Genomic DNA, 13,350 nt, shown 5'->3' on the forward strand with positions numbered 1-13,350 from the left:
TATGAATATTTTAAAGATAATTTATTTTCTACAGGTATCTTTCTTCGATTCTATCAATAACCCTACATTCATTGAAAAAGAACAAGTATTTGCCAAGATCGAATAATAATAGTCTGAAGAATACATGTAAATGGAAAATAATTTGTTTATCAAAATGCAATTAAAAGATGAAATTCAAAACTCAACATTTTGACTTGCTAGTTACTACAAATATCATCTGAACCAATAACTTGTGCATCCATCAACATACATATGGCATACATGTGAGTGTGCCTTCAACAAAAACACAGGGGCTGAGCCTATTAGTAACTGGAGGGGTCAATGTAACCCTCAATGACCCCAAACACAAAATGTACAATACAAAAATTACCCTCAGAGAATGTTAATTATGGTAAGACACACACAAAGCAAAAGACAAGGAGCAAGTCAAACATTTTACAACAGATGTGTTTAAAAAAGAAAAGAAATGCATGTATATACTGACAATTACAATTTTACTTTATACAAAAAACTTAAATCTTCTTCAACAAAAACCTAGTAAAAGCATTCAATGACTTTATAAGGGATAACATCTATATTTCATACAAAATATTGTCAATAAGACTTAATCTATGTATGCATGTATTATTACCTCATTAACTTGATGCATAGAATTGGATTAGGCCACATTTAAAAATATGTTTGTTTCCCCTCTCCCGACCCTAAATTTCAGAGGAAGGTCGGTAGGTAGGTAAAAAGTTTTGTTTTTTTTAGCTAGCAGAATTTTATTTATTATGAAATTCCCATAACCATTAACAATGCCCGATACCAAACGTCGTGAATCACATCATCCATGTTTCCTCATCAAACTCGTATAGTCAGTTCTCGCGTAAATTCTGCTTTGATTGCCACGTTTTGCAATTAGGGAAGGTGTCGATATTTCGGACAGTACTTCATGTATTTTGGAAATGCTCATTATCTAACCACTAAACTTAGGCATTGGACTACATGTATACATATTGGTTGATTCGACGAACATTGGGTTTCATCAGAATTTTCTCTGCTATTTATGCCACATACTAACACTTAAATAAAGTTAGGGAGAATGTTGCAACTATGGACAATGGTGTTAGTTTTGGACACATGGTGTTATAAAATTGGTAAACTCGGTTGCTGTCTTTTATTTATGGTTCACTGACATTTTATTCTTTTGTTTTTTGCACATTATCTTAATTTGTATATGATAGTGATTTTGATTATATTTTTAAATGATATCGGTAGATCTAGTTTACCAGAAAACGTTTCAACGGGACTTGATTTTGCCGATCAAACAAAATGGATGCTGACATCAACCAATCAGAGCTGAGTTACAAATGTGCATATAATTAGGTGTTTTCCAGTTTGTAAATATAGCATTAGTTCAGAAATAAGTTAAATTCAGAATGCTTCTGATTGACTGTCAAAAATATCGCATCCGTCCGAAATATCAGCACTTTCCCCTACTGAAGAACACAACTTGCACACTGGATGCCCCGAATTCTCTTGTTTCCTCGCTCCTCGTATAGACAACATTTCTCCATCTCGATCTTGCAGATCACTAGTCCGAATTGCGAGCCGAATTCAATGTTAAACTCACTTGTAACTAATCAATAAAACAATCATGATTCTTGTACTTATTAATATCGATTAAAAGAAAATATCAATCCAAAATTCGATATTAAACAGAAACCAACAGTTGTAGTCAACCGAATTTTCACTGTCATTTGAGCAAACGAGTCTCGTGACTCAAAACAAAGCTCGACAGTTTGATAAAATGTTTTCAAGAGACTGTTTATGTGATGAAAGAACCCATAAAATCGATATTAGTAAGTACAAGAAGAATCGTTTTATTGATTAGTTATGAGCTTAAAATTGAATTCGGCTTGTAAGTATTTGAAATCAGCCAGAGAATGCTGCCTCCAGCTGGAGGCGGCGAAATTTCTAGATTTCGGACCAGAACACCTCCTGTATTCGTATTATTATTTTTTTTATTTTGGATCGAAACCAAAGAAGATATAGAAAATTTTTGTCATTATAAAATACTGATCTGCACCAGAAACGACCTTGAAATTTTCTTAAAATTAAAAAAAAAACTTCACCAGAATGGCGTAATAAAAACTTATGGGTCGGTGTGAATTTTCAGACTCGGTCGGGCGAGGGGAAACAAACAATATTTTTATTTTGGCCTTATGTCAAGTTGACATGCACAGATCATCAGATCAAACTCAACACTTTGCGTGAAGTTTGATCTGATGATTTGTGCCTATCAACGAGATGTGATCCTATTCTTTGCACCAAGTTACTGTAGTAATGATAAATTTATCGTTTGCCCCCTTATGTATCTTTAAATACACATTTACATTAACAATGAGATGATAAAATAATTCCTTAGTTAGCCAAAAGACAAGCATACAGTGAAATAATTTTCTGTGTAAGCAGTTTTGTCTGTGACGCTGTTGATCAATTTCCACAGAAACCTGAGTGGATGCATTGTGACATCATCAGTTTCTGAGAGAGATGATGTAGAATCAGAAAACCAGAGTGTCAGATCACACTGTGAAATCAACAGCACTGACAACAATGGGAAAACAATGCGTATATAATAAAACAGAGTATCACGTAGTCCATAATGTCAAACTCAAAATGTTTCCCCGACAGTCAGACGCAGCAAGAGTCGCTCTGTGTATGAATTGTCAGAGTTTACAAAGACAATCTACAATGAACATTCAATCCAATATCACCCTGACATTGTTCCCATATACTACTATCTAAGTCATAACTGTGACTTTATAACAACAGTATCTACAGATCGCAATAATATAGATTATCTACAACAAATGTTTCAAAACTTCAACCAATGTCCTGATAGGTATATAAATTAAATCACATAGAGGATGCCCATAATGAAAGATAAGAGAACTTCAGCTGTTAACCTTTACAAACACTTTTGGACGGTTGAATATTTTCTTCGCTTCATCAATTTCTGCTATTTTCCCCTCTAGTTCCTGTTTCTGTGACCTGATTCTGAAAGTGTCCATGCGGAGTGGTAGAGCACTTAACTCATTCACAAGCTCCTTTTCCTCTGAAAGTGTAAAGTTTCAATTGTACTACACAGATACTGGCAAACTACTGAATTTTCTTGTTAATGACATTACTAAATTTTAAATTTAAAAAAAAATAATAAACCGAATATTTTAACTGTATCAGTATTTGTACACATTTTTAACAGCATTTTAACATTTGTACATGTACATGTAACAAGCACAGTATTAAGACAATCAGATTCCAAATTCAAACTGGAACATCTACAGTGAAACCTGTATAATCCGACATGTCTAATCTGATATATACAGTGAAACCTGTCTAATCCAACATGTCTAATCTGATACATACAGTGAAACCTGTCTAATCTGACATGTCTAATCTGATATATACAGTAAAACCTGTCTAATCTGATATATATACAGTGAAACCTATCTAATCCGACATGTCTAATCTGATATATACGGTAAAACCTGTCTAATCCAACATGTCTAATCTGATAAATACAGTAAAACATGTCTAATCTGACATGTCTAATCTGATATATACAGTGAAACCTGTATAATCCGGCATGTCTAATCTGATATATACAGTAAAACCTGTCTAATCCGACATGTCTAATCTGATATATAAGGTGAAACCTGTCTAATCTGACATGCCTAATCTGATAAATACAGTAAAACCTGTCTAATCCGACATGTCTAATCTGATATATACGGTGAAACCTGTCTAATCTGATATATACAGTAAAACCTGTCTAATCTGACATGCCTAATCTGATATATACAGTAAAACCTGTCTAATCTGACATGCACCTCGAGACAGAATTTTCTGTCAGAATACAATGTGTCAGAATAAACAGTGTAAAACAATGAAAATATGAAATTGAGAATGAAAACAAGGGTCGGAATGCCCAGGTGTCGAATTAGGCAATTTTCACATTATATGTCGTTCTCTCTAAGTTCGAGCGTTTCTTGTCGTTCTCTCTACACGTTTGTTACAGTTACTTCTAACTTAGTTTGAGCGTTTCTTGTCGTTCTTTCTACACGTTTGTTACAGTTACTTCTAACTTAGTTTGAGCGTTTCTTGTCGTTCTCTCTAAATGTTTGTTATAGTTACTTCTAACTTAGTTTGAGCGTTTCTTGTCGTTCTTTCTACACGTTTGTTACAGTTACTTCTAACTTAGTTTGAGCGTTTCTTGTCGTTCTCTCTAAATGTTTGTTATAGTTACTTCTAACTTAGTTTGAGCGTTTCTTGTCGTTCTCTCTACATCTTTGTTACAGTTACTTCTAACTTAGTTTGAGCGTTTCTTGTCGTTCTCTCTAAACGTTTGTTACAGTTACTTCTAACTTAGTTTGAGCGTTTCTTGTCGTTCTCTCTAAATGTTTGTTATAGTTACTTCTAACTTAGTTTGAGCGTTTCTTGTTGTTCTTTCTACACGTTTGTTATAGTTACTTCTAACTTAGTTTGAGCGTTTCTTGTCGTTCTTTCTACACGTTTGTTACAGTTACTTCTAACTTAGTTTGAGCGTTTCTTGTCGTTCTCTCTACATCTTTGTTACAGTTACTTCTAACTTAGTTTGAGCGTTTCTTGTCGTTCTTTCTACATGTTTGTTACAGTTACTTCTAACTTAGTTTGAGCGTTTCTTGTCGTTCTCTCTACATCTTTGTTACAGTTACTTCTAACTTAGTTTGAGCGTTTCTTGTCGTTCTTTCTACATCTTTGTTACAGTTACTTCTAACTTAGTTTGAGCGTTTCTTGTCGTTCTCTCTACATCTTTGTTACAGTTACTTCTAACTTAGTTTGAGCGTTTCTTGTCGTTCTCTCTACATCTTTGTTGCAGTTACTTCTAACTTAGTTTGAGCGTTTCTTGTCGTTCTCTCTACATGTTGGTTACAGTTACTTCTAACTTAGTTTGAGCGTTTCTTGTCGTTCTCTCTACATCTTTGTTACAGTTACTTCTAACTTAGTTTGAGCGTTTCTTGTCGTTCTCTCTACATGTTGGTTACAGTTACTTCTAACTTAGTTTGAGCGTTTCTTGTCGTTCTCTCTACATCTTTGTTACAGTTACTTCTAACTTAGTTTGAGCGTTTCTTGTCGTTCTCTCTACATGTTGGTTACAGTTACTTCTAACTTAGTTTGAGCGTTTCTTGTCGTTCTCTCTACATGTTGGTTACAGTTACTTCTAACTTAGTTTGAGCGTTTCTTGTCGTTCTCTCTACATCTTTGTTACAGTTACTTCTAACTTAGTTTGAGCGTTTCTTGTCGTTCTTTCTACATGTTTGTTACAGTTACTTCTAACTTAGTTTGAGCGTTTCTTGTCGTTCTCTCTACATGTTGGTTACAGTTACTTCTAACTTAGTTTGAGCGTTTCTTGTCGTTCTTTCTACATGTTTGTTACAGTTACTTCTAACTTAGTTTGAGCGTTTCTTGTCGTTCTTTCTACATGTTTGTTACAGTTACTTACTTGTTAGCAGAAGTTTGAGCGTTTCATGTCGTTCTTTCTCTGGCAGCAGACGGTGACCTGGGGGCATCTCGGGGTCAGGGGTATTAGCTACCCGGTCCTCTTCTGTTTTCTTCCACTGCTCCTTGCGTACTTGGAGACTGAGAAAATGAAACACAAGTGTAATTTTCTAAGCTAATTTTGTTTACTTCTATGAATACAGTATTTGTTTAATTCTTGAATAATGCTAGTGAGTGAAAACTGAAAACAAATATAATGTACATGTACTAACTTGCTGATGGTACCTGTGATAACACCTAGTAATATTTCTGTTTTATTGTACATACTATTTCGGGACAGCTCCTCTGCGATGCTTATTGTACTCTTCTTCTTCTTTTTTCTTCAGGTCATCCAAAGCATTCACACTAGGACTTCTCTTTATTGTTTGATGCTTTGCTGATATTCCATTGACTCTGATAAAGTCTACATCATTTCTATTAAATTTAATCTGCAAATGTAAAAGCATCCCATTATACATGTATTTCTGCTATTACCCAACTGCTGTATTACAAGTAGCTCCCTGCAAAAACAACATTATATTTTTAAGTTAACAACATGAATTCAATTTCAAAGTTTAAAAAACTGAATCATAGACACAGGTATACATATATCAAATGTTGGATTAATAAACATCAGCTGATTTTATAACAGTCACAAATCCGCCTGCAATGGGTACCCAAAATAACCGAAAACCATGGGTCATGTTGTTCAGGTCGGGTTTGGTTCCATTTTTCGTATTTCGGTTCGGGTCTGGTTTTTACAACATATAGAAGTCCATTTAAACAAAATCTAGTCAAAATCCTCAAAGGTGGCTGTATTTTGATTAATTGTTAGATGATGGCATTGTGGACTAAACAATGACAGTATGTAAGATATGTCAGACGTATTTATAATATGCCACAGGATCAACATCGTCAATGACAAAACATTGAAAGCAAGGAATTGAAATGAGTAGAAGTGACAATGCTGTTTCTAGTACCATGGATGTCGAGTCTAAACCACAGTCCACGTCCCCGAGTAATTACTGTAACAAAATATAATAAAGGTTTTTGATTTAACTGTATATTAGATTTTTAAAATAGTTATATAGACCCGGACCGAAATACCCGAACCCAAAGTAAATTTTTTTAGAACCGACCCAACCCAAAAGTTTTGAAATCGTGACAGACCTAGTCACAAATGATTAGAGTTAATTAAACCAATAAACATAAACATACACTGGAATGATGTCACTAATTCGTCGACACCGCAGTGTTTAAAATTAATGCTTTATATTAAGTCACAAATGGCTACCAAAACTCTAATCAATGCAATTTTCAATACCATACATAGTCTATGATGACTAAGAAGTGATTACTAGTATGTAAATCTATCAATGTTTTCTTATCAGGTATTGAATAAATTTTGATTTTCAGTTATAGTTTAACAAAATTATGAAAATCCTATATTTATATTGAATCACATTTGTGGTATTGTACCAATTTTGGGTCTGAGCCTCAAGTTTTCTTGGGAAGCAGTTCGTTACCATGCAGAAAAGTTAATCTGAAGTCGTTCAGTGATATGCAAGACTTACTTCACTTGAACACCTGGCTGGAGGAACAGTCAATTTTTCTGCTGGAGGGTCCGGGGTGCAGGGGCGAGAGATGTTTTTGATCGAAGGACCTGTTCTTGAGTGTGCTCGGAGAAATGTAGCAGACTTTGGCCTTGGAGCAGATGGAGGCCTCTGTTCATAAAATAAAAATTGATACATATCTCATACATAACTTGATACCCAAACTAAGGAAAATTAACTTCAATGCTTTTTGATAAAATGTTTTGGATTACTATTCTAAGAGAGAGAGAGAGAGAGAGAGAGAGAGAGAGAGAGAGAGAGAGAGAGAGAGAGAGAGAGCAGTCAGTCAAACCTGTATATCTTCCTTGATTTTTGATGTAATCCCACTATATTTTTCAGATTTCCATAAAGCTTTAACTGGTTGGTGTGCACTGGCTTCTCTTTCTCTGGACTGTCTCTGAATTTGCCTCATCCTCTTCACATTTTCACTCAAATGGTCCCGCATTCTACTCTCTAATAACAAACATAATTATCTGGTCAATGGAATATGTATGAATTTATAGCTATACAAGAAACATCTATTATTGAACTGCCTTGAATTATGGAACTGATATGTTAGCATAAGCCACTACTATTATAATAACTACTGTACACTTTATGTAAAGTTTTAAGACAAGTCAGTATTTCATTATGATTGATTTTAGCTTATCACAGAACAGATTTTCGGTAAGAAATTCAGAGAAAATTTGCCAAAATCAGACAGGTTGGCATCTCTGTAAACCTTCTGGAAAGATCAAGAGTTGAAATTGCTTGCCCAGTCAATCCAGTACACCTGGGAATTCAATTTTCTATTTGTCTCACTTTAATATAGAATTATAATGTAACAGATTTTGTGTTATCAATTTACCTGAGCGTCCTCCATATGGCATTTGCCCATAGCTACTACCAGTAACCATCATCATACCTCCCCCATGCATGGCTGATGTTGGATTTAAATACACTGATCAAGAAAGATTTTTTCCTCACTTAATGAACCAAATCTGCAAAACAATATATATATATCACAAGATGATGACCAGGAGCTGGTAATTTTGCCAGTAATAATGACAGTAGGGGATCTGTACTATACCACTTATTAGGGGGCAATATAGTATATACCTTTACCACTATCATTACAGACAAAATTACGGGTTCCTGCACAAGGGCATCTTATCCACTCTGTTCATTATCACACATATATAATAAATACGTACATTCAATTATCATCTGTGTGACAGAAAACAGAGCAAATAAGCTGACCCTGTGATGATGAGAGGAAATCTAACCTTATTTTTGTTATTCAAATACTCATAATGGCCACAGGTGCTTGGGTCATAATATATATGAATACACATCCTAACCTTTATTCTCTTTAGAGAAGTCGAAAGGCATAGCCTTCATCGACTTCTCTTTGCAAGCATTCATGTTTTGATTCTGGAAAACGTGTAAATGCCGGAGTCGGTGACAGTTTAAGCTTCGAACGACGTTTCGACTCAGATGTGCCTGGATTTACGCGATAGACAACTTGTTTTCAAAAATTCAATAGCAATACACAAAACCGTCACAAGGAAATCAAAACTTACTTGCTTTAAATCCATTTTCAACATGCCCCTGTGACAGCTCCCAAGACCAGTTAACGTAAACCTGGGACAGGGGACATGTTGAAAATGGATTAAAAGCAACTAAGTGTTGATTTCCTTGTGACAGTTTTGTGCATTACTGCTAAATGTTTGAAAACAAGTTGTCTATTGCGTAAATCCAGGCAATCTGAGTCGAAACGTCGGTCGAAGCATAAACCGTCACCGACTCCGGCATTTACGTTTTCCAGAATCAAAATATGAATGCTTGCGAAGAGAAGTCGATGAAGGCTATGCCTCTCGACTTCTCTAAAGAGAATACCTTACCTTATACATATATGTAAATAAACATATATGTATAAGGTTAGATATGTATTCATATATTATGACCCAAGCACTAATGGCCGGGTGAAAGCAAAATTTTACTTTCTGCTTTGGTATTATAACATAAGTAATCAGAAATGCTCTTGCCTTGTTAAGCTACATGCACTGAATGCGTAGCTTAGCTCATCCAAGTTTTTTTTTTTTTTTTAATGCGTGGGTTGTTTCTCAGACATAAAATCAAATGTCATTTATTTATGTCTCTGATTGTAAATAGAAAATCTTAATCTCTAATTATAAATCCATCAAAAGTGATAGATCTAACAATTGGGGGTATTTGACAAATGAAGTGGTTTCTATACACGCCAAAACACATACCTGCCATATTGAAAGTCACGTGACCAATTTTGAACTGTTCTCAAGATGAAATAGAAAATATAATTCAAAGTAGTTGCCAAATATAATAGAAAATTCTAAAATTCTTTCGATTATGAAACTAAAATAGAAATTCTTTCTGAAAAAAAAAAATTAGATAAGGATCTCGAAGTAAACGAGAGCTTGTATTGTCTAGGTAACATAAACATCCGGTTTAGAGAAACGGAGCGAAAACATGGAAGATGTTTCGGCAATCGTTTTATTTGTCCGTGCATAGTTAATAGATTGGTTGTACAATATTAAAAATCAAAAATGTCGCGAGCTGCCGTGTCTAAATCACGGGCAGACAAGGGTTCAAAGCCTCCACCTGCACACACACCGGTGGTTGCACATGAAATTGTTCCAGGGAAATTCACTGATCAAGATTGGTATGCAAACACTGTCTTTCGTTGCTTTTGAAAGTTTTATCTATACGTTTGTATCCGCCAATTTGAAGGTAGTGTCACTATTGTATACTCCAAGACCTGATACTCACAGAATTCTAACAATCAAACTATGATTAATCAGATCATGAATCACCATTTGTATGCTCAATTATTTTACAGGAATTTTATGCTTGATAAAGATGGTACAGAGGATTTCATTGAAGATATTATGGAGGAGTTGGTGGATACCACAATGGATAAAATATATGATATTTATGTAGATAAACAACTCCTTCCATTCACAGTTACAATGGCAAAAGATGCAATTCTTCAAATCATTGATGTAAGATTTATTGGATGTAAAAAATCGTAGAGATTTGATTTATAGATACTACCTAGTTTTTGCTACAACAGTGTTGACATGGACATTTGTATCTTAACGATGAATAGTTTGATTTATTATTGATTTTTATATTATCATTTTATATTTTAGTGGCAGTTTCTTGCACGAGATGAAGGAGAAGTGAATATTGAAGCTGATGCTGGATGGATGGAAGACGAAGGTAAAATATTCACACTGGGGAAAAAAATCATATTTATTGTCCGGCTTAGGTATAAATGTGCATTGTGTAACACTTGTACTTTTAGAGCCAGACCCTGCCTCCACAGATTGCTGGGCTCAGGGATCTGTACCAAAACAAATCATTCCTCCAAGACCAATTTCTCCTGTGGCAGAAATCTTTGATGAAAGGCCTGATGATGAGGATGAAGATGTTTCACCACTGTTAGTATTCCTTGATAAAATGGCTTAGATCTTCTATGTATATTTGATTATTAAGATGTATTTATTGTGTTGATATTAAATTGATTCTTTAGATTTTTTTTTAATATTACATCTACAGAGTAGGTTATTAATCTACATAAAACATGATAAATACAGTAGAATATTAAAGAAATGGGTATTATGCGAAAGATCCTGAAAAAACCATTCTGATCAATCTATAATGTGTAGGCCCAAGAAGGAAGATACAAAAGTGGAGGAAGAGGAACCAGAGATGGAAGACAAAGTCTCAGAGGCAGAGGAAGAAAGTACGGATAAAAAAGTCAAGATCCAACCCAAAGAGGTATAACAGTACTGTAGTCGTACTATAATAGAATATTATAGACTATATATTACATCAAGGATGCTGGTAATGAATACTTTTATAAAGTATTTTACTTCATGATTAATTTTTGTATGTAAAACTAATTCCAAATTTTGATGTCCCTATGTAGAATATTGTAAGTTTTGTATATTTAATGCAATGTAAAAAGAATTTGATTTGAGAATACTTTTTTAACCTGCATTTTAACATATTAGGAAAAGAAAGAGAAGAAGCGGTTCAAATTCAAACCATACAAAGGTAGACTTGGCTCCAGTCATGTTAGCAGGATGTCTGAATCATTGGAAGAAACAGAGATGAAAATGGTAGCAGCTGAAATTGAGGCCAGTTTAGAATTCAAACAAATGGATAAAGCCAGCGGTCTTCTTAATATGCCAGCTTCGTGTCATTCAATTCTCAAAGTAAGTTCTTGGGTGAACTATTGTTATGCCCCCAGAATCAAAGATTCGATGGCATATAGTTTTTGGCCTGTTTGTCTGTGGCAAAAAACTTTTACTCCATAAGAAGTAATTAAAGCTTTCATATTTAGCTGACACCAAAATCTTTGACCTCACCTGGTGACCTTAACATTAACCTATGACCTACTTTTACAAAATTCGAATATAAGCCATACTTTCAAATCATAGAGGAGTACTGCTTTTAAATTTAGCATGTGCATTTTTTGTGAAAAGACCTTTCCAACAATACCAGATAATCCCGTGGGGATCCGGGTTAGAATAGGTCCTCAGTAACCCCTTGCTTGTCGTAAGAGGTGACTAAATGGGGCGGTCCTTTGGATGAGACCAAAAAAACTGAGGTCCCGTGTTGCAGCAGGTGTGGCACGATAAAGATCCCTCCCTGCTCAATGGCCATAAGCGTCGAAATTTTGCAGCCCTTCACCGGCAGTGGTGACGTCTCCATATGAGTGAAATATTCTCGAGAGGGACGTAAAACAATATTAAATCAATCATTAAATCAATACCAGATTTGTTGACCTTGTGACCTTAATATTGACCTTTGACATAGTTTTTGGAAATTTTCAAAAAACTTTAAACCTTGGTCATATCTTTTACACCATAAGAGGTAAAGCTTTCATATTGTAGTATGAGTATTCTTTCCATTGATTCCAAAATCTTTGACTGGGTGACCTTAACATTGACCTTTGACCTATTTTTGAAAATTCAAATATAAGCCATATCTTTCGAATTTATCGTAAGAGGCACTGTTTTTATATTAAGCATGTGCATTTTTTGTGAAAAGACCTTTTTAATGATAATATATTTGTTGACCTTGTGACCTTGACCTAGTTTTTGAAAATTTAAAAACAAAGTACCATTTCTTACATTTCCACTTTGTTGTAATCTGAGGACATCAGTTTTTCACAAACACATCTTGCCTTCCTTTTATATTCAACCAGTTACTAGACTGATGAAAAAAACCCATTAATCTGTTAATGGTATCTTTGCAAGCCAAGTGTCCGATTTGCTTATTCTCATCTCCTTTGCAAGCCAAGTGTACGATTCACTTGGCTTGCGAAGATGTGTTAATGGCTGATATATATACTGTAGATAACTTTGTCTAGTGTAGTCATTTGTCAATGCTCTATAAAGGGGAATAACTCTTTCAGGTTCAATCTGGCAGACCACCTGGGAACAAAGATGTGGTTTATGATGAGATGGGAAATGTTTTGGCTGTGATCAAATTGAACCCAGAAAAATTACCATCACATAAGTAAGCATATGCTTTGCTTAGATAACTTGATTTTCAGAAATTGTTATATATTTTAGAGAAAGAGTAATCTAATGGAAAGATTGGTCCAAATTTAAAATTACTTATGTATTAAATTGCAGAAGTGTTTGTAGAAAGTTGAATATATCAAACTTATTATACAAAAGTAGTAATTAGTCAGAAATATATACTATGTACAATGTACATCACAAATATGTGCATCTCCTGACACTTTCCTTCAGCATAGCTTAAAAATTGTCATGTTTCTAAGATGTTTGTCCTCAGAGAGTATGGACCATATTGTTTAAATGAATTTAAAATATGTAATCATCAATTATTTTAATGTTGCATAAATTTTGAAAATACACTTGGTTGATTAACTTGATAAATGCAGCCAATGATTTCTAATTTTAAAAGTATCTGTCAAGTTGACATTAAATTTTTGAGGGATTTCAAAATACATGACGTAATCACATTCGAAAATGGGAATCAATCTGGGGAAAATGAATTTGATTTAGGATTTTTTCAACATGGAAATGTTTAAAATTTAGGAACAGAAATGACTGCTGGTACACAGGAGTCTGAAGTTTTATCAATAAAAATCTGGGGGGGGGGGGATTATCCAAGA

General features: G+C 34.4%; 2 protein-coding genes across 4 annotated transcripts in view; one reads left to right on the forward strand and one right to left on the reverse strand.

Moving 5' to 3' along the window:
• Window positions 1-13,350, reverse strand: part of LOC125672122 (enkurin domain-containing protein 1-like) — a 23,535-nt gene continuing 10,185 nt past the window's right edge. For 2 of the 3 annotated variants that reach the window (XM_056163622.1, XM_056163621.1), the window contains 6 exons: window positions 8,023-8,155; window positions 7,468-7,628; window positions 7,137-7,286; window positions 5,851-6,011; window positions 5,528-5,664; window positions 1-3,100 (listed from right to left, as the gene is read on the reverse strand). In XM_056163622.1, coding sequence (XP_056019597.1) covers window positions 2,940-3,100; window positions 5,528-5,664; window positions 5,851-6,011; window positions 7,137-7,286; window positions 7,468-7,628; window positions 8,023-8,092 — 840 coding nt within the window. In that variant the 5' untranslated portion in view covers window positions 8,093-8,155 and the 3' untranslated portion in view covers window positions 1-2,939. Of the gene's footprint in view, window positions 3,101-5,527; window positions 5,665-5,850; window positions 6,012-7,136; window positions 7,287-7,467; window positions 7,629-8,022; window positions 8,156-9,430; window positions 9,649-13,350 lie in introns of those variants that run through there. The other variant, XM_048908239.2, reaches the window with a different exon arrangement.
• The window catches only part of LOC125672118 (uncharacterized protein C2orf81 homolog), a 5,732-nt gene continuing 1,988 nt past the window's right edge, over window positions 9,607-13,350 (forward strand). The window contains exons 1-7 of the mRNA XM_048908234.2: window positions 9,607-9,855; window positions 10,033-10,195; window positions 10,346-10,415; window positions 10,501-10,636; window positions 10,865-10,976; window positions 11,213-11,416; window positions 12,622-12,725. Of these exons, the coding sequence (XP_048764191.2) occupies window positions 9,740-9,855; window positions 10,033-10,195; window positions 10,346-10,415; window positions 10,501-10,636; window positions 10,865-10,976; window positions 11,213-11,416; window positions 12,622-12,725 (905 nt within the window). The 5' untranslated portion in view covers window positions 9,607-9,739. The remainder of the gene's footprint in view (window positions 9,856-10,032; window positions 10,196-10,345; window positions 10,416-10,500; window positions 10,637-10,864; window positions 10,977-11,212; window positions 11,417-12,621; window positions 12,726-13,350) is intronic.

The sequence above is a fragment of the Ostrea edulis genome, chromosome 4 (assembly GCF_947568905.1).
Source record: "Ostrea edulis chromosome 4, xbOstEdul1.1, whole genome shotgun sequence".
Taxonomy (NCBI): domain Eukaryota; kingdom Metazoa; phylum Mollusca; class Bivalvia; order Ostreida; family Ostreidae; genus Ostrea; species Ostrea edulis.